Source organism: Chamaea fasciata, unplaced genomic scaffold (assembly GCF_029207755.1).
Source record: "Chamaea fasciata isolate MVZ Bird 193981 ecotype frontalis unplaced genomic scaffold, bChaFas1.0.hap1 SCAF_16, whole genome shotgun sequence".
Lineage (NCBI taxonomy): Eukaryota > Metazoa > Chordata > Aves > Passeriformes > Sylviidae > Chamaea > Chamaea fasciata.
In genome coordinates, this window is record NW_027094101.1 from 9566702 (window position 1) to 9586120 (window position 19419).

Here is a 19419-nt window from a genome sequence, read left to right on the forward strand (position 1 = left end):
AAGTGCCAAACACCCAGTGCCATTTCCACCCTTTGCTTTGTCTCCTATTGTGCTTTTATTAAACTTTTTAAATTTAACCAGAAAAGTGAACCTCGTTTTTCACATTACCGATCCCATTTAGCTCAACACCATCGCACTCCAGCCCTGCCTCTGCAAGATCCTTCTTCGCCCCAAAATCAATCCCAATTCTGCACCAGAGCCCTGGCAGGGAGGAGAGGTGGTGGAGAAGGGGTGGGAAGCCCCAGAATGAGTCCGGACAGCCCCAAAATGAGTCCGAGCCAGGCTGGGGGCCCCGGGCTGGGCTGGGGCTGTTCCCGGCTCGGCCAGGTGTGGCCGGGGACAATAAATCAGGGGACAATAAATCCTCCCCAATCCCACCCGGACAGCGCGGCCGCGCTCCGCAGCGCGGACACAAAGGGGCTTTGTGCTGGCTCGCCTAAGCCGGGTCTAACCCTGCCTCGGCAGACCTGGGCGAGAAACAGGGCTCGCATCCTTTGAACCTTTTTAAAGTTTAATATTGCGTTAAATTAAATATTAATTAAATAGTCAATTATATGTATATATATTATATTTGTTATTATTGTATTATGTAAAATAATATGATAAGAAGCTTATTATTAAGTTTAATGTTACATTAAATTAATTTTTAAATAGTTAATTGAATGTATAAAATATATAATATCTTATAATATAAAATTATATATAATATGATATATTATATGTATAATATATACTATAATATTTTTATATTTTCTATATATCGTATATTGTATATATGATCTAGAATATAGAATATAGAATATAGAATATAGAATATATAGATTTAATATTTCATTAAATATAAAATATATTTAATATATTAAAGATAGATAAGAATTGATAAACATCTGAGTCCCAACACGAAAACCTCGAGCATTTAATCCTAGAAGAAGAGAAGATAAAAAACCCACAGACGAGGTAAAAACCCTGCAGAACCTGGGAAGAGACACCATCCAACCCTTTGGAACAGTGAGAGTCAGGAGCAGCAGCTTTCAGAAGGTTCCCAGCAGGGGAAACCAGGGCAAAGGGAGACGTGAGGGTTAATCTGGGCAGGAGCAGAGGAGGATAAAGGCAGCCAGGTGATGCCAAAGCTGCGGTTTGAGGAACAAACAGCTGCCAGGCCGTGAAAACGAGCGGCTTGTGACATCCCTGGCACTCGGCTCTTCCTCTAACCCTGCCGGAAAGTTGTCCTTGGTGCGCAGAAAAGGATTGGCTTGTGTCCCTGCTCTGCGAGTGACACCGACTGTGAGCTCTGGGCAGCACAGAACCTGAAACACACGGAAATCAAACTCAAAGCATCAAACCCCACGGGAGGGAGAGACCTTCAGCAGGACCGCTCCAGTGCCACCTTTCCCTGCAAACGCCCAATTCTGAGCCTGCCAGGGACGCGTGGGGGGACGTGGGAGGTGTCACCAGCCCTGTCACCTCGGGGAGGGGTGACGCAGCCGCTCGTTAAATGTCACCAGCAGAGAGATTTTTTTAATAGACAGGACAATATTTGCTTCACCAAGGAGCTTGTGTCACTCTGTTTGCTCAAGCCTCCACTTCCCAGCTGGGGGAAGATGGGAAAAAGAAACAATTTTTTGGCTCCAAGGCGCCGCTGAGCCCACACCTAAAAAATGCCAGAGAGGTCAGCAAAGGCTGACACTGAGGGTTTGTGTTTTACAGCTCATGCACGACCCTGTGTCCCCAGGGAATGAGGGACAGGACGGCAGGAAATGGCCTCGAGTTGCACCAGGGGAAGTTTAATCTGGAGATTAATAAGAAATTTCCTCACCCAGAGGGATGTCCAGCCCCGGGTGCTGGTGGGGTCACAGCCCCGAGGGCATTTCAGAGCTGGGCTTGGGGACAGGTTTTAGAGGTGGCCTTGGCGGTGCTGGGGGAATGGTTGGAATTTTTTAAGGGTCTTTTTAACCCTCAGTGATTCCGTGATCCCAACCTCAGCTGCCTATGCCAGCAGCCCCTCACCTGAGGGGGATTTTAGGCAGAAAAGGAGAGAGGGAAGCCAGGGATGGCAGAGATCTTTTCCTACCACCAAAGCCCTCTGAACCCAATCCCAATTTATCCTGTTCTGTGGGAACGGCAAAGAAAAACCCCAAACACTCCAACCCCCCCTAAACTCAATCCCAATTTATCCCCTACTCTGGAAACTGCAGAGCAAAAACTCCAACCCCTCTGAACCCAATTTATCTCCTGCTCTGAGAACTGCAGAGAAAAACCCCAAACACTCCAAGCCCCCTAAACCGAATCCCAATTTATCCTGTTCTCTGGGACCTGCAGAGCAAAAACTCCAACCCCTCTATACCCAGTCCTGATTTATCCCCTGCTCTGGGAACTGCAGAGCAAAGCCCCAAACACTCCAACCCCTCTAAACCCAACCCTGCAAACCCTGCCCTGGCCACTCTCCCTCCCACAGCTCCTCACAGGGACAATGGAGACACAACAAAAAAAAGGCCAAACAAAGTCAAATATCCGTTTGGAGCTGGAATGAAACCTCGACCATCCCGCTGTACCTTCCTGCAGGTTTACACAAGAGATTTTCCTTGGCTTCCCCCTCCCTCCCTCCTTCCTCTGTAATATTTGCATTGCACAAGTCAGAAACCACCTCCAGGTAAGGCTCCAAGCCCTGCAATCCAAACAAGCTAAAAAAGGAAAGGTAAAAAGGGAAAAGTGGTTGCTCTGACGTCTGCTGTCCCTCCGTGCCCGGGTTTGGTGACCCTGCAGCCTCTCTGGAGAGCAGAAACGTGTCCAGCAGTGTCCCAGCCCCAGGGCTGGGCCTTGGGGACACTCTGGGGACACACCAGGGGCCAGCAGGGAGGAGTGTGACAGGATTGGGGTCATCAGGAGAGGGGTTTGCAGCAGGAGGAGGGTCAGGGCTGGCCAAGGCTGCTCAGCAAGAACCAGCCCGTCCCATGCCAGGGATTCCATCCCATGGAACCCAGTCCCCTTGCGCGACAGCGCGGCCGGTTCGCTTTGCGGCGGTGTGGCAGTCCCGTTGTACGACAGCGCGGCCGGTTCGCTTTGCGGCGGTGTGGCAGTCCCGCTGTACGACAGCGCGGCGCTTTGCGGCGGCCATGGCGGCGCGGTTCAGCGGGGTGCTGCAGCTGACGGAGCTGGACGATTTCATCGCTCCCTCGCAGGTGGGGACACCCCGGCGGTGACGGGGCCGGGGCCGGGGCCGGGGCCGGGCTCACCAGGCTCCTCTGCCCCGGGGAGGGCGCAGGGGAGGGCCCCTGAGGGGAGGCGGGGGGTGCCACCCTCACCCTTCGCCCGTCCCGCTGTCCCCGCTGAGGGGACCGTGCCCGCCCTCCCCTCAGAGCTCCTCCCGCTGCTCTAGGGGATGGCAGAAGGGGTGTGAAAAACGAGTTTCGCTCTCTTTTAAAAAATTTTATAAGTTTAATTTAAAAATAGACAAATGAGGAGACAGAATAAGCGAAGCTTCTCGGCCGAGGATGCTCGGCACAAGATCTGCTCGGACCCCCCTCACCCTTTTAGGACTTCTGTCTTTAAGTTGAATATTCAATAGATGTTAATCATTCTCTTTTTTTGGATCTGCTTTAAGTATCCCCGATCATCTTACCGATAGATTTATTTTGTGGGGTGGCTCCACTTAGCCTGGTAACGTGGGTATAATGGGAATTCTTCACCTAAACCGTGAGCTCTGATTTCGTTCCTGCAGAGAATCCTGCAAAGACGGAATTATTTAACGGGAAAACCTCAAATTCCTCAGAGGAGAAGTAGGACAAGGAGTCACGAGGTGTTTGAACAATTGAAAAACCGGATAAAATTTAGGGAAAACCCCTTTGGGACTTGTGGGGGGACAGCAGAGCCGAGCTCCGGGCTGGGATCCGCGGGGAGAGCCGGGATTTGCTCCGGGGTTTGGAGAGGAGGAGGAAAAGGAGAATAAAGAGAAGGAGGAGAAGGGGCTGGCCAGGCTCTGCTCCTGTCACAGCCCCACCAGCAGAGTCGAGCTCTTCACAAAGAGCAAAATCTCCCCGCGGGCTCGGGGATGATGCTGGAAAAATGTTCCTCCTGTTCCAAAGGGGTGAGCAACCGCCGCTGCGACATTTTTTCTTAATCTCGGAGAAATCGCAGCCTGGGTTGTTGTTCCTCCACACCCAGAGCTGCTCTTTGATCCTTTTTTATTCCTGTTCAGTCCTCTCTTTCCCCTGCTCAGTCTGCTCTGCTGTCCTTTCAGGAATGCATCAAGCCTGTCAAAGTGGACAGAAAAGCTGGAAAAGCAGCAGCCAGGATCAGGATTGAGGCTGATGGAAGTTATTTCCAGGTCAATCAGGTACGTGGGGCTCTTCTGTTCAGAGTAAAAAAAAAAAAAACAGGAAAAATTAATGTCTTTTAAATGTTTTAATTATCTACATCTATTTAATGCCTCAGAGAGATGCTGTCAGCATCCTTGGGTTTTTTATTTTTTAATTTATAATCAATAATTCTAATTTTGTGCCACTCTGAAACACTGCCATTAATTACTGATTATTAAGAGCAGATAAGCTGAGATTGTACTAAACTTTATCAGCATTTTAATTTATAAATTAATTTTTAAGCACTCATTTTATAGTCAATAATTCCAATTTTGTGCCACTTCAATGCTCTGAAACACTGACATTAATTGCTGGTTATTAAGAGCAGATAAACTGAGATTGTATTAAACTTTTATTTATCAGCATTTTCATTTATAAATTAATTTTAAGCAGTCATTTTATAATCAATAATTTTATTTATATAAAATTTTATTTATTTTTATTACAAGTTTATTTATTTCATCAGTATTTAAGGATTGGCCATGTCCTTGTGCTCACTCAGAGGTTTAATCAAGATATTTTTAATAAATCTCGCTGGATTTTTTAAAAAGTAAATAATATTTCGAATTATTTCTTTAAAAGCTTGAGGAATTCAGGAGCTTCCAAAATTCCGGATGAATTTTTTCCTGTTTTCACCCAAAAAAAAGTTGGCTTTGCTCAGTTAAGCAAGCTGGGAATTCCTCTAGGAATGGAACTTGGAACTTTAGGCAGACTTTGATCTAAAAAAAAAAAGGAGGATCTAGCACTTCCAAAGGAGTCTGAGTTCCTTATTTTAAAACTGTAAATAGTGCCTCATTTCCTGCTCTGTCCCTGGCTTTATAGTGGAGAATCTCTTGGAAAAAAAAATCAAATTATTCAGCAACAGACCGAAGGGAAAATATTCCCTTCCAGTGCCTGGGATGAAACCCCTCAGCAAATAATCCCATTAAAAGCAGCCAAGCTTTGTCCTCATCTTATTAAAAATAAAGAATTTTTTTTTAAATTATAACCCAAGAGCATCAAAAGAGCAACATCATTATTGTTTGGACTAAAATATTATTGTTTGGACTAAAATATTATGATTTGTACTAAAGTGAGGGATCTGCTCCTTAAATCCTGGGGTCAGAACTGAGCCTGTTCTGGTTTTTTGAGTTTTTTTGGGCTTTTTTTGCAGGATGGGGAAGAACAGAAGTTGGAAAAAGCCAAAATCACCCTGAATGATTGCCTGGCCTGCAGTGGCTGCATCACCTCAGCTGAGAGTGTCCTGGTCAGCCAGCAGAGCCACGGGGAGCTCTGCAAGGTGCTGGCCCTCAACAAGGTGGGTCCCCCTCATCCCTGCGGGGAAAAAAAGGGGAAATCCACAGGAAAAGGGAATTTCAGAGCCCCTGAGGGATCCCAGCTTGTTCTTCCTACACTGTGCTGGTTTACTCTCATTTTTAAAGGGTTTAGAAGGAAAAAATCCACAGGAAAAGGGAATTTCAGAGCCCCTGAGGGATCCCAGTTTGTTCTTCCTTACACTTGTGGTGGTTTATTCTACATTTGTGGCGGTTCATTCTCATTTTTAAAGGGTTTGGTGTCAATTCCTGCCTCAGAGTGAAGGTGAGGAGCTCTGGGCTGCTGCCACCTCTGCCTGTGCCACAATTTGGGATTGTTTTGGGGTTTATTTTTTTTATTTTTTCCAGGCTGCTGCTGCCCAGGAGCAGAAATTGGTGGTGGTTTCTGTGTCCCCCCAGTCCAGAGCCTCCCTGGCTGCAAGGTGCAAGCTGGGGCTGCTGGAGACTGCACAGAGGCTCACACAGTTCCTCAAGAGTCTGGGCAAGTTTGGGGTTGTGCTCTGGGACAAATTCATGGGGTTTAAGCCCCAAAAGTGTCCAAAACTTCAGGATGAACTTGGAGTGAGGGAAGGAATGGGAAAAGGAAGGGGAGGAAGGTTTTTTTGTAAGGGCAGAGGGTAACAGGACGAGTTTAAATGAAGATTTAAAGTGCCGGAGAGGGCAGGGTTATGGGATATTTGGGTTATGGGATTTTGGGGAGGAATTCCTGGCTGGGAGGGTGGGGAGGGCCTGGCACAGATCCCCAGAGGAGCTGTGGCTGCTCCAGTCCTGGAATTGTCCCAGGCCAGGCTGGATCACCCTGGGAATAGTGGGAGATGTCCCTGCCTGTGGAACTGCCTGAGCTTTAAGGTCCTTTCCACCCCAAACCATCTCATCAGTCCATAAAACCTGCAAACAAAACCTTTCAAAAACCCTTCACAATTTAGGTTTCCACCTCTCCTGTCACTTTTACCCCCCTAAAAAATATTCCCTGTCACCTACCTGTGCCTGTGGTTGGAGTGGAAGGTTTTTTTGGTTGTTTTGCTGTCTCCTGAGGGTTTTAACCCAGCTGCTGCCCTGCCCAGGTGTGCACCACGTGTTTGACACAACCTTCTCCAGGAACTTCAGCCTCCTGGAGAGCCAGAGGGAGTTTGTGAGGCGCTTCCAGAGACAGGCAGAGGACAAAAAGGCTCTGCCCATGCTGGCCTCTGCCTGCCCAGGTATGGCCCCAGTGCCAGCTGCAAACAGAAACCCAGCAGCTGCTCAGAAAGGGGAAATGGATGGTTTTACCTGCAGGATTATTCTCCTCACAATGAAGATTTTGGGGGGTTAAAGCAGCGGTGAGACATCTTAAAATCAATCTGCTCTTACACTTTTGTGCTGAACTGAGGCTGAAAATGTTTATTAATGGGCACTAAATCTGGGGTTTGGGGAAGAATGGGCAGAGAGTGAAGGTCTGCCGCTTATTTTTTAATTTGATTTGTTAATTATGGTTTTATTCCCAGGTTGGATCTGCTACGCAGAGAAAACCCACGGCAGCTTCATCATCCCCCACATCAGCACCACCAAATCCCCCCAGCAGGTCATGGGCTCCTTGGTCAAGGGCTACTTTGCAGAGCAGCAGGTAAAAGCTCAAAAAAAAAAGCTCTTCCTGCTGCGAAACTCCTCAAAATCAACACTTCAGGCTGAACATTTTGCTGTGTTATACACATTTAAGGGTCAATATTGCCTTGCAGAAGGCAGCAGATCTTCCTCACATCTGTCTTAGCTAATGAGGAGTAATTAGGGTAGAACACTAAGCGTGAGCTAATTAAATTAAAGCCTCTGAATTATTTGGGAGAGCTGAGGAACCAAATTTTTGTGCTCCTGCCGTTTTGAGTTGGTGAATAATTTCAGACAAGGGGGCCAGGCCAAGGCTGCAGTCGGTGCTTACGTGCAGATCACAGCTTCTCCAAAACCGATCCCTCACTCCAGCCTTGATGATCTGCCTCTGTCCTCAGCCTGTCACCTCTGGAATCTTTCCAGATGGGAGCTGGATGTCCCCAGGCTGCAAACAAACAGCCTGGATGGGGCCAGGAAGGGGCTGGGGGTTTGTGGTGGGGTTTGCTGGCCACTCACAAGCTGAACTTTCACATTTGCACGAGGCAGCTGCAGATTTGGGACAAAATTTGGCAGCTTCTGGGAATATTTGGCACAAGAGGCTGAAACAGGGTCAGTGAGCTGCCTGCTCAGGCTGTTTGTTGCCTGGATGATCCTGAGGGGTTTTGTGGGACTCTAGATCACGTCCTGAAGGGAGCAGGGAGGAAGTTTATTCCCTAATGGCTTAATTAGGGGTTGGCTTCTCTGCCTGACCTTGGATCATTGCACTGGAGTGAGGGAAACTTCCAGGAGCTCAAGGGAGCCCCAGGAAAGATGGAAAGAGATGATTCCCAAGGGCCTGGAGTGCCAGGACAGGGTTAGATGGGATATTGGGAGGGAATTCCCAGAGGGGCTGGGATGGGATTCCCAGAGAAGCTGGATCCCTGGAAGTGCCCAAGGCCAGGCTGGACAGGGCTTGGAGCAACCTGAGATAGTGGAAGGTGTTGGGGCTGGAACTGGATGAGCTTTCAGGTCCCTCCCAACGCAAACCATTCCAGCATTCCATGAAACCTGTGAGGGCCCATCCCTGCTGCCCCTGACTGCAGCTGGGATTGGCTGCTAGGAGAGAAATCATTTCATCTGTGCATAAATCCATAAATACACAAATGCCCAGTGATAGTGGGGATCCCTGCAGGGGCACAGAGGCATTTTTTTCCCCTCTCCCCTGTGCTCCCGGAATGCTCTCCCTGAGGACAGCGGGGTTTGGGGGCTGCTCCAGCTGCCCCAGCCTTGTCTCCCTTGCAGCACCTGCCCCCTGACAGGATCTACCACGTCACAGTCATGCCCTGCTATGACAAAAAGCTGGAGGCCTCCAGGCCAGACTTCTTCAACCAGGAGTACCAGACCAGGGACGTGGATTGTGTCATCACCACAGGTGAGCAGAGCCCCCAGGGGATTCCCAATTCCAGCCTTCCCTGCCTTTACTAACCCTTTGTCTCTCACAGATTGATCTGTGTTTACATTCAATAGTACAAATCAGGCCCTGGTAAAATGCAGGTGCAGTTTAGGGGCTGCTCTGTGGGGTTTGTGTTCCTGGATCCCAAAAATAAGAGCTCTCTGTGCCTGGTTCTGCTCTAGGGGAAGTGCTAAAGCTGCTGGAGCAAGAAGGAGTGTCCCTGGCAGATGTGGAGCCTGCTCCCCTGGACACCATGTAAGAACAAGATCCATTTCAGTCATCTGCCCTTTCCTCCAGGATTTAAAAAGTTCAGAATTCCCTTTCTCTGTTCCCTTTCCTCCAGGATTTAAAGAGTTCAGAATTCCCTTTCCCTGTTCCCTTTCCTCCAGGATTTGGGCAATTCAGAATTTCCCTGTTCCCTTTCCTTCAGGATTTAGAGAGTTCAAAATTTCCCTTTCCCTGTTCCCTTTCCTCCAGGATTCAGAGAGTTCAGAATTCCCCTTTTCCTGCTGTTTTACACAACTGTGTTTGCCCTTGCTTTGGTTTCTTGTGTCACTTACACCAGAACAATTAGGAGTTAAAATATTTAATGTACAGATTATGATGAATTCCCACTGGACAATCACTCCAGCTCCTTTCATCCCCACAAAAAGCTGCTCCAGGCTTTGGGAAAGACAAGAATCTGTCCCAGTGGTAGAAATTTCCCTGAAGCAGAAGCTGCTGCTCCTCCTTATCAGAGCCACTGCAAAGATCCCAGAATTAAGGCAGAAATAACCAATATTTAGGTCGCTCAGTTAATCTCCAGAAGGTTGTTGGTGAAAAATGACATTTAAGACGTGTCAGATGGGACTGGGCTTGTTGATCTGAGGAGGAACTTGTGCTGCACACCATGGGGTAACACCTCACTCCTGGTATTAATTAACAATAATCAGTTTATGTTTATACAGCCTTCCACACCAAAGTATTTCATGTGTTTCACTCACTGAACTTGTGCACATTTCTATAATTTAATTGTATCTTTGAGCCTTATTTGCATTTAATATCCCTAGTGTCCATTCTGATTTCAGTCTCTGCTAATACTCTCAGGGTTCCAGGCAGTAAAATTTCCCTTAAGATTATCTCTTTCCAATATCTCTGAAATATTACACCACCTGTCAAACCTGAGCATTCCTGTGTTGATCATACTTTCAAATACCAATTCTAGCCAAACCCAAGATGCAATCTTTATGTTTGGGGTCTCATTTTGGGGTCTGGGGTGACAGCAGGGCTGGTTCTGCCCTGAGCACCCCGAGCTGCCTTTGCTGCAGGGCAGGGGGAACATCCCCAGAGCTCCTGGCACCAGAAAGGTCCAGCAGCAGCAGCAGCAGCAGCAGCTCCCTCAGTTACACTGGAGGGTTCATTAGAGAATCACTGGGATGGTTTGGGTGGGAAGGATTTAAAATCATCCAACACCTCCCACCATCCCTGGCTGCTCCAAACCACTTCCAGCCTGGCCTGGGACACTGCAGAGGGACCCAGGGACATCCCCAACCTCAGTGAACACCACAATTCCCCAGGGCCAGCAATGCTTCCCGGGAGAAAGGGAGAAACTACACCCTCAGTTACACAGGGGGATTCATTAGAGAATCACTGGAATGGTTTGAGTGGGAAGGATTTAAAATCATCCAACCCCAACACCTCCTGCCATCCCCAGCTGACCTGGGACACCCCAGAGAGACCCAGGGACATCCCCAACCTCAGTGAACGCCACAATTCCTCACAGCCAGCAATGCTTCCCAGCAGAAATGGAGACCCTGGAGCTGAGAGGCAGCTGCCGTTTGGCTGCTCCTGGAGTTTTGTTTGACCCCAGACCCCCTGTGCCCTCCCCAGGCTCGGCGGGGCTGCGGAGGAGCTCGGCTCACACCGCGGCGGGGGCTCGGGGGGGTTCCTGGAGCACATCTTCACCCACGCTGCCAAGGAGATCTTTGGGATCCACGTGGCCTCCATCCACTACAAACCTCTCAAGTAAGGAGCTGAAAGCCCCACAGGAAGCTCAGGTGTTTCAGGGGATTCTCACTGAGGGGCTGATTTTTTTTTTTTTTTTTTTTGTTATTTTTTGAAATGTTAAATTTGCACTTCCCAGGCTGAGAGTTGGCTGCTGGCTCCCCCCCCAGCTGCTGAGCAATAAATCAGCCAGTTCCAGGGAGAATTTCCTTTCCCAGGGAGAATTTCCCAGCCCCTTCCCCACTCACACCCTGGAGTTTGGCCTGATGGATTTTTCCCTTTAGGATAATTATAAAATTGTAGAGTAATTGAGAAGGCAGAGCTCTGGTGGAGCTGGGATTCCTCACCTTGGATCAGGCCAATCAAGGAGATCTGTCACTGATTATTGATCCCAAAAAACCTCTTGGGAGGGTTTGGGGGCTTTGTTTAATTGTAGGGAAACAGAAAATAATTCATCTGAATTTAGGCCTTGAGGCTTCTCCACCTGAGATTCCTTCTGGCTTCCCAGTTATAATTTAATGTATCCTTTGGAATTAATTATATCCCTAATGAGCAATTTCTATGTTTAGGATTCCCTGGTTTAGGAAGCAGAAAAAAACAGTCTCAAAAACTTGATAAAAATCAAATTACTTTGTTTTTTTGTTTGTTTTGGGGGGTTTTTGGGTTTTTTTGGGGGGGTTTTTTGTTGTTTTTTTTTTTAATCAGGACCAGGTATTCCCACTAACCTTAGAGATCTGGAATCCTCAGGCAGGGTTTAGAAGTGAAAAATCCTCTCAGGGGCTCAGTGTTGGCTGAAGGAACTCGGGTCTGGGAGGGAAAGTTCCCTCTGCTGAGCTTAATTCAGCCTTTATCAGCACAGGTGTCCTTCAGCAAACTCTGCCCAGGTGACCCCAGCACTCCTGGAAGGTTCTGGAAGGAATTCTTGCCTGTTCTCCTTGAACTGGGACAGCTCTGAAACGAGATCCACAAAGAATTTGGGTTTTGCACTTTTGATGTTTAAAATAGAAACTGGTTTGGGAGAAATCATTTGCTGTGCTCTGCTCCCTCAGGAACAAGGACTTCCAGGAGGTGACCTTGGAGAGGGATGGGGAGGTCCTGCTCCAGTTTGCTCTGGCTTATGGATTCAGGAACATCCAGAACTTGGTGCAGAAGCTGAAGAGAGGGAAGTGCCCCTATCACTTTGTGGAGGTCATGGCCTGCCCCTCAGGTGAGGGACAAAAATCCACAATCCAGCTCCCAAATCCAGCTTGGGAGCAGCTCCAGGCAACTCAGGACGGAAAAATGGGAGATTCCTCACAGCCTTGAGCATGCTGCACACCTGTGTGGGCATTTCCCTCCCTCTGAGCCAGTAAATCCTCAGGGTGTAAGGAATTGCAGCTAAACTCCATCACACGAAATTTCCATACTTAATTAATTAATTGCTTTTTTAAGGAGGATTTCTTGAGCTCTTTGGTATTTTCTCTCTGAAGTTGCCCAGACCTGACCATCACACTGACAGAAAATGCTGCTGTGGCTGGTGGAGATAAAATAATCATGTGTTCTTCCATTTTTCAGCCTGAACCCACTCAGGGGCTGCTCCTGGAGCTCCTGGAGCTGCTCCTTCCCAAGGATCCCCACAACTCTGGGAGCTCCCACAGTCCAGCCCCACTCCCAGAACTCATCCCAGGCTCTTTTCCCTTTCCTCCTGCCAGGCTGGGCTCACCTGGCCTGGGCTCTGCTCCTTTCTGGGGGCAGGAGATAAGAGCTGGCAGATCCCCAGCTCCCGTGGCCCTGGGAGATAACTGGGAGTGAACCTCCCTTCCTGAGCTGTTTTCATTCCTGCAGCTCTTTGCAGGAGCAGAAGAAATTACCTGGAATTTTTTTTTTTTTTTTTTTTTTTTTTTTTTTTTTTTTTTTTTTTTAGTTTTTCCAGCTGAAGTTCTTCATCCCTGCCGTGTTTTTTTCTTCTCCAGGCTGTTTGAATGGAGGAGGGCAGATCAAACTGGAGGGGGAATCCAGCAAGGAGGAGCTGCAGCAGGTGGAGAGGCTGTACGAATCCCTGAGGGCTGAGATCCCAGAGGAGAACCAGGCTGTGAGGGAGCTCTATGAGCGCTGGCTGGGGGGCTGGGGCTCTCAGAGGGCTCAGGAGGTGCTGCACACACAATATCATGCAGTGGAGAGGACAAACTCTGCCCTCAACATCAAATGGTGAGGGGCTGCCCAGCCCAGGAGACCCTCAGTGCCTTCTGAACTCAACACTTCTGATCCTCCAAGGGACTCTGTGCAATTCCTGCCTCTGGGAACGGGCCTGGCACTGCTCATTCCCTCAGCTGGAGGGTGAGGCGAGGGGAAGAAAGCCCAGAGTCTGACAGGAGACACATGCCAGGCTGATGGGACAGCCCCATTCCTGCCAGGACTGAGCAGTTTGGGGATTTGGAGCCCAGCTCCAGGCTGAGCTTTGTGCCACACCCCAACATTCCTCCCCCAGCACTCAGTCCTGTGCCTGCCTCTGCTGGGACGTCCTCATTCCATCAGGAATGGTCTCGCAGAGCCTGGAGCTGTCACATCTCCCTCAGAGAGGGGGATCCAAAGGCTGGGATCAGGGCCTGCTGGAAAGGGACTGCAGGGAATGCTGGACAGAAACCTTGGGATTCCTTTTCCTTAAATTACAGTAATTTATACCAAGGGCAATTACATCTCTCTCTCTTTTCTTCCTGAACGCACAGTGGGGAGTCACAGAGTTGTCGCACAGCAGCCACTTACTGAGGGTAATACCCCTGAATCCAGGCAGAACAGGCACTTAACTGATGGATAACATCCTGAAATGACCAGAGTAATTCCTGACCTTGGGGCTGGCAGGAACCAAAGCCTCCCCTGCACTTTACCCCAATGAATCCACAGAGAAAATGGTGATTTTTCATGGTTTTAATTAAAAGCTTGCCAGTTTGTTTTTATTCAGCTGTTGCTGATCATGAATGACCTCACAGTGTTCTAAGGCATCCAGCTCCCCCTGTGCCCCCTCCCCACCTTCCTGAGGAGCAGACTGGGGCTTCCAGTGAATTCCCTTTTTTCCATGCAGGGGTTTGGCTGCACCAGGAAATCTGGAGTCAGTGCAGAGCAGTGCAGAAATGCACAGTCAGTGAAGCTAAATTAGCTGGAAATTAAATAATAAATGAAATGATCAGGCTCTCTACACTTTGTCACTTCCCCAGGTCACCAACACACACACACACACAGAGGTCACTGAGGCCACCCAGGATCCCTGTTCTGGCACCAGGAACAGCTGGAATTTCTCCCAGCTCGGAGGTGTGGAGCTCCCAGGGCAAATAAAATCCTAAAGGAACACCCAGGGCACATCCACAACTCCAGCATTTCATGGGAACTGAGGAATTCAGGCCAGGATACCAAGATTTTACAGCTGCATGAATCCTTCCCCTTCCATGCAGGGAAGTGAATCCAAACTATAACTACATAAAAGAAAAAAAAGAAAACCTTGGTCCAGTTTGTAGCACAGGAAAGAGCCCCAAACCAGACTCCAGTGGCAACACAGAAATTCACAGTGCACACGTGAAAATCCCTGAAATCCATGCTGGGAGTTGACATCAAACTCTCATTTTCTCCACAAAAATTTAAAAGAAAGGGAATGGTTTCACCGGTGGAAAGTGCCTCCCCCACACTCTGCTGCTTTCTCAGAGTTACAAATGAAGAAAACAGCCCTGATTTTGCAGAGTGAGGGCTGAGGAGGCCTGGGAGCCCCCAGGTGCTCCCTGGAAATGTCCACAGAGTTGGCACCGAGGGTTGGCCAGGTTTTATCCTGGGAAAAAGCAAAAAAGCAAGGGATGCCTGGCAGCACTTCCTTCTTGGCTGCCTAAAATCTGTCCCAGCTTGGGAAATCCCATCCTGGGGCAGACCCTGGACACCCCACAGGGTTCAAGGGCTCCCCAGGGCAGCGACTGGGCCACAAATCCCTGTGGGACCTACTGGAAAAATGGGGGAAAAAGGGGGGAAAATAGGGGGAAAAAGAGGGGAAAATGGGAAAAAAAAGGGGGGAAATGGGAAAAAAGGGAGGAAAACCCACCCAAGCCCTGCTGTGATTTGTGAGGGGGTTCGTTAGCACAGGGCTGGAGCCACCAGTGACTTCCCAGTTTCCCATGGGGATGCAAGTGTCCATCCCTGACCTGGGAAGGCTCAGGGTGGCTGGGGCAGGACAGGCAGGGCCAGGAGGGCTCCCAGGAGTTCCAAAGGCACCATGCCACAACTCCTGGGATTGGGGTACAGCCCCTGGGGCTGGAGGGCAGGCAGGGGAGCCTGGTGCTCCGTGGGGATCCCTGAGCTTTTCCCTGGCTCCTTTCCATGGCCCCGGGGCTGGCAGCTCCTGCACTGACCCCAAAACTGCGTGTCCCCTGACCCTCTGCCAGCATCCCCAGCACCCAGGGGATGGCCATGGCACCACTTGGCAGCTGGATAAATCCTTCCCCTTCCATGCAGGGAAGTGAATCCGAACTAAAACTCGATAAAAGGAAGAAAAAACAAAACCTTGGTCCGGTTTGTAGCGCAGGAAAGAGCCCCAAACCAAGACACCAGTGGCAACAAAGAACTCCACACACGAAAATCCCTGAAAGCAGCTCTGTCCCAGCGCTGGAGCTGCCACCAAACCCACGCCCCCAGGCTGGGCTCTGCAGAGGGATCCAGGTGCTGCCCCACAGGGAATGCCAGAGGGGAGCAGAGCACTGCAGCCTGACACAAGCAGCCTGAAGACCAAATCCGAGCTGGGCAGAGCCAGGAGGGAGCCCTGGCACCACAGCGGTGTCACTTCTTCTCCAGGAGGGGCCCAAAGAGCCCCCAGTCGAAAGCCAGCACGGCCTGGGGGTTGGGCCTCTCCTTGGGCTTCTTGAAGTTGTCCCTCTGGGAGCGCAGCGTCCTCAGCACCTCCACGGGCTCTGTCCTGCCTGTGAACCTCTGCACGGGCTCCTCCCTGCCAGGGGACAGGCCTGCTGGGCCCCTGGGGACACCAGGGGACCCCCACGCCACAGCGGGGGAGTGCCACCCTGTGCTGGGGGGTCTGGGGTGACCCCGTGTCCAGGCACCTCCCCTGGGCTGGGATTTCCCACCTGGCCATTGGGGAAAGGGATGGGGCTGGAGAGGGGATTTGGGATGGGGCTGGAAGGGGGATTTGGGATGGGGCTGGAGAGGGGAATTGGGATGGGGCTGGAGAGGGGATTTGGGATGGGGCTGGAGAGGGGATTTGGGATGGGGCTGTAGGGGGGATTTGGGATGGGGCTGGAAGGGGGATTTGGGATGGGGCTGGAAGGGGGATTTGGGATGGGGCTGGAAGGGGGATTTGGGATGGGGCTGGAGGGGAAATCTGAGGGTAGGGGCCAGCAGTGCTTACGTGAGCCGCAGGAAGGGGTTGTACAGGAACTCCTCCTGCAGCGTGGAGGGCACCGTGGGCAGGTCGTCATCATCACGCTGCTGCAGGGAGCACAGGGACCCAAATCCTGCTGCCATCCCACACCCTGAGCCCCGCCCTGGCACGGGAGGAACAGGCACCTACCCTGGCCCACGCCAGCTTCTCCTTCACCGCTTCGTTCTCTGGCTCCACCTTCAAGGCGAATTTGAGGTTTCTGACGGTGCATTCGTGGCCACAGAAAACTTTCTGCGGGAGGCAGCCGGCGTCAAACCCACCCCCAGTGCTGGATCCGAGCCCCACATCCCTGCCCCGAGCCCCACATCCCTGCCCCGAGCCCCGTCCTGGCTCCAGGAGCCCTCCCCAGGCCGGGGCTGAGCACACTGACCGTGTCCTCGGGCAGAGTGCCCAGGATTTGGGTGAGGTTGGTGAGCATCTGCTCCGCCGTGCCCTCGAAGAACTGCCCGCAGCCCCCCACGAACAAGGTGTCACCTGTGGGACAAGGGCCGGGCACTGAGGGACCCCAGTGCCGGGGGTGGGGGTGCCCGGGGGTGCTGGGCTCACCCCAGGAGAGCTGAGTGTGGGGGACAGGCAGCACACAGCCAGGGTGTCCCCAGGAGCCACGGGGGGGTACCTGAGAAAAGAGCCGGAGCATCCGGGGAATCGTCCTCCCACATGAAGTAGCACATGTGGCCCGAGGTGTGGCACGGGGTGAAGAGGCACCTCACCCTGATGGCCCCAAACTGGGGGGACAGAGGGTCAGGGTCCCACTGAGGGGGACAAACCGACCCCCCCAGACCTCCCCACGCCCTGCCCGGGGCCCAGCAGGTCACAGATGTGACGGGGCTTTGGGTGGGCACAGCTGTGACTGCTCCGATGGCATTTGGGACCCAGGAGAGGGTGGGAGCCCCCAGTACAACCCCAAACACGACCCCACTGGGGACAGCTGGGGATCGCTGGGGACCACTGGGGACCACCCCACTACACTGGGGACCACTGGGGACACTGTGACCACCCCACTACACTGGGGACCACTGGGGACAGTGTGACCACCCCACTACACTGGGGACACTGTGACCACCCCACTACACTGGGGACCACTGGGGACAGTGTGACCGCCCCACTGCACTGGGGACCACTGGGGACAATGTGACCACCTCACTCCACTCCCCACTGGCCACCCCACTGGGAACTGTGGTGCCACCCCACTAGGGACCACCCCAGCGCCCCACCCCATCAGGCAGGGCCCATGTGTGGGGTCTGAGCCCCCGATGTCCCCGATGTCCCCAGTGTCCCCAGGCTGCTGCAGGCACGCACCGTGAGCTCCTGGCCGTGGGTGACCCTGTGTGTGAGGGCCCCGATGCGCTCGTCAGCCCCGAACACCTGCAGGCCTGGGAAGAGCTGGGCCAGCTCCTCATTGCCCCTGGCGTGGTCCCTGAGGGCACAGGAGGGGCTGGGAACGGGCATTGGGAACGGGCACTGGGATTGGGAATGGGCACCGGGAATGAGAATGGGCACCGTCCCTCTGGGGACACGGGCACTGCCCCCCTGGGGACACGGCCACTGTCCCCGTGGGGACACGGGCACCCCGACCCGGCCACACGTACCAGTGGTGGTGGGTGGTGAGGACGGCCCTGAGCACCACGTCCTCCTTCCTGATGATCTCCAGCAGCTGGAAGGGACCCAGAGAAGCGGTGAGGGGGCAGAGGAGGTGACACAAACACACACAGTGACCTGTCCCCGGTGGCACCGGGCAGAGGAACCCCCCAAAACCACGGGGACAAAGGTGTGACCCTGGGGGGAGCAGCTGGACGGCACCACGCTCATTCCACGGGGATTGTGGCGTTTCCTGGCCATCCTTAGGGAAGGCACAGAGGGGAACACGGGGGTCACGGCCACAGCAGGGACACGCTGGCCGTGCCACCCGCCCTGGCCACCGCTCGGGCCGCACGGCGCTGCCACAACCCCGGCACGGCGGCTCCGGGCGCCAAGGGAACATCCAGGGCCAGGAACAAACCCCGCGCTCCTCCCAGAGGAAGGAAATGCCCGAGTCAGCACCAAACGCTGGTGGGGTGGCACAAGGGACACCAGGGGACACGCGGGTCACGGCCATCCCCCGCCCGCTGCCTTCCCGGCTCCTGGAAAACGGGATTAGCCACGGGATACCCCAATATTTGGGATTGCTCCTGTGGGGTCTGCCAGGCTCCAAGGCTGCGGCACGGGCAGGGGGCGGCTCGGGGCAGGGACAGAGGGGCCCGCACCCCACATTCCACGGGATGGAGGGGTCTGTCCTGCCGGGGGGATGCTCCGGGTGGTCACCGATGTCCCCGCTGTGGGGATGTCACCGCCACCGCCACCCCCTCCCCGGGGGGACCCCGCTCACCCTTTTGGGGACGGCGGCGTCCACGGCCACGGCGTGGCGGGTGCTCTCCTCGATCACCAGGTACATGTAGTTGTCCTCCAGCACGGAGATCACCTTCACCTTCATGGCCCCGGCGGCTCCGGGGCTGCGGGAGCCCGGCGTGTCCCCAGCGCCACCCCCGGGGCGGTCCCCGCCGTGTGCGGGGCGGGACACGCAGCGTGGGGCGGGGAGAGCCCGCACGGCCCCGCCACTGCGGCGACAGCCACGGCGACGGTGTCACCCTGCGGGGCCACGGCGCGTCCCGACACTGGAGGAGGGAGGGGACACCTCCCCCCAGGTCCCCAAAATCAGCCCGCAGTGGCAGCGGGGTGCGAGGGGAGGGATGAAAGGGTGCTGGCACTGGTGGCACTGGTGGCATTTTGGTGGCAGCGGGGGACGGGATGGAAACAGCAGCGGGGGGAGAAGGTGCAGAGCGGTGCCGGGCACTGGAATTCCTGCTGGGACGTCTGGGAGGAAGAGCAGAGCCAGAAATTCCTCCTGCTCCCCATTTTCTCCAGGCTGAGCCCCTTCCCCAGCTCCCTCAGGAATTCTCCAGCTTCTTCCCCAGGGCAGGAAGCCCCAGAGGCTCAGGGGGCTGAGCTGAGCTCTCCCAGCAGGACTCCAGAGCTGGGGCAGGGCCGACCGTGGCCCCACATGGGATCCTTGAGGTTGGAAAAGTCCTCTGAGGTAGAGCCCGACCATTCCCCCAAAAGCCAAAGCCACCACTGCCCCACATCCCCAAGTGCCACCAGGCTGTTGCATCCCCTCAGGGATGGGGACTCCACCCCTGCCCCGGGCTGGGCAGCATTTCCAGGAGGAAATTCTGCCAAATATCCACCCTGGGCTCCCCTGGCCCAGCCTGAGGCCGTTCCCTCTCCTCCTGTCCCTGTTCCCTGGGAGCAGAGCCCGACCCCCCCGGCTGTCCCCTCCTGCAGAGCCACAAATTCCTCCTGACCCCGTTTCTCCAG

At 52.9% G+C, this 19419-nt stretch overlaps 2 protein-coding genes across 2 annotated transcripts; one reads left to right on the plus strand and one right to left on the minus strand.

Annotated features, from left to right (window-relative positions):
• The first annotated feature begins 3098 nt into the window (after nucleotides 1-3098).
• On the plus strand, nucleotides 3099-14135 carry CIAO3 (cytosolic iron-sulfur assembly component 3). The gene is made up of 11 exons (XM_066197842.1): nucleotides 3099-3179; nucleotides 4238-4333; nucleotides 5509-5652; nucleotides 6017-6149; nucleotides 6733-6867; nucleotides 7153-7271; nucleotides 8531-8660; nucleotides 8864-8936; nucleotides 10551-10685; nucleotides 11714-11871; nucleotides 12617-14135. The coding sequence occupies exons 1-11, from the start codon at nucleotides 3114-3116 to the stop codon at nucleotides 12853-12855; spliced, it is 1428 nt and encodes a 475-aa protein (XP_066053939.1). The 5' UTR covers nucleotides 3099-3113; the 3' UTR covers nucleotides 12856-14135.
• Nucleotides 14136-14219: 84 nt separating this feature from the next.
• Nucleotides 14220-18594, minus strand: LOC136297715 (hydroxyacylglutathione hydrolase-like protein). Its single transcript, XM_066197860.1, has 8 exons — nucleotides 18434-18594; nucleotides 17658-17722; nucleotides 17368-17485; nucleotides 16685-16793; nucleotides 16439-16542; nucleotides 16198-16299; nucleotides 16036-16115; nucleotides 14220-15618 (listed from the first exon to the last, which is right to left on the minus strand). The coding sequence occupies exons 1-8, from the start codon at nucleotides 18536-18538 to the stop codon at nucleotides 15453-15455; spliced, it is 849 nt and encodes a 282-aa protein (XP_066053957.1). The 5' UTR covers nucleotides 18539-18594; the 3' UTR covers nucleotides 14220-15452.
• Between the last annotated feature and the right edge of the window lie 825 nt (nucleotides 18595-19419).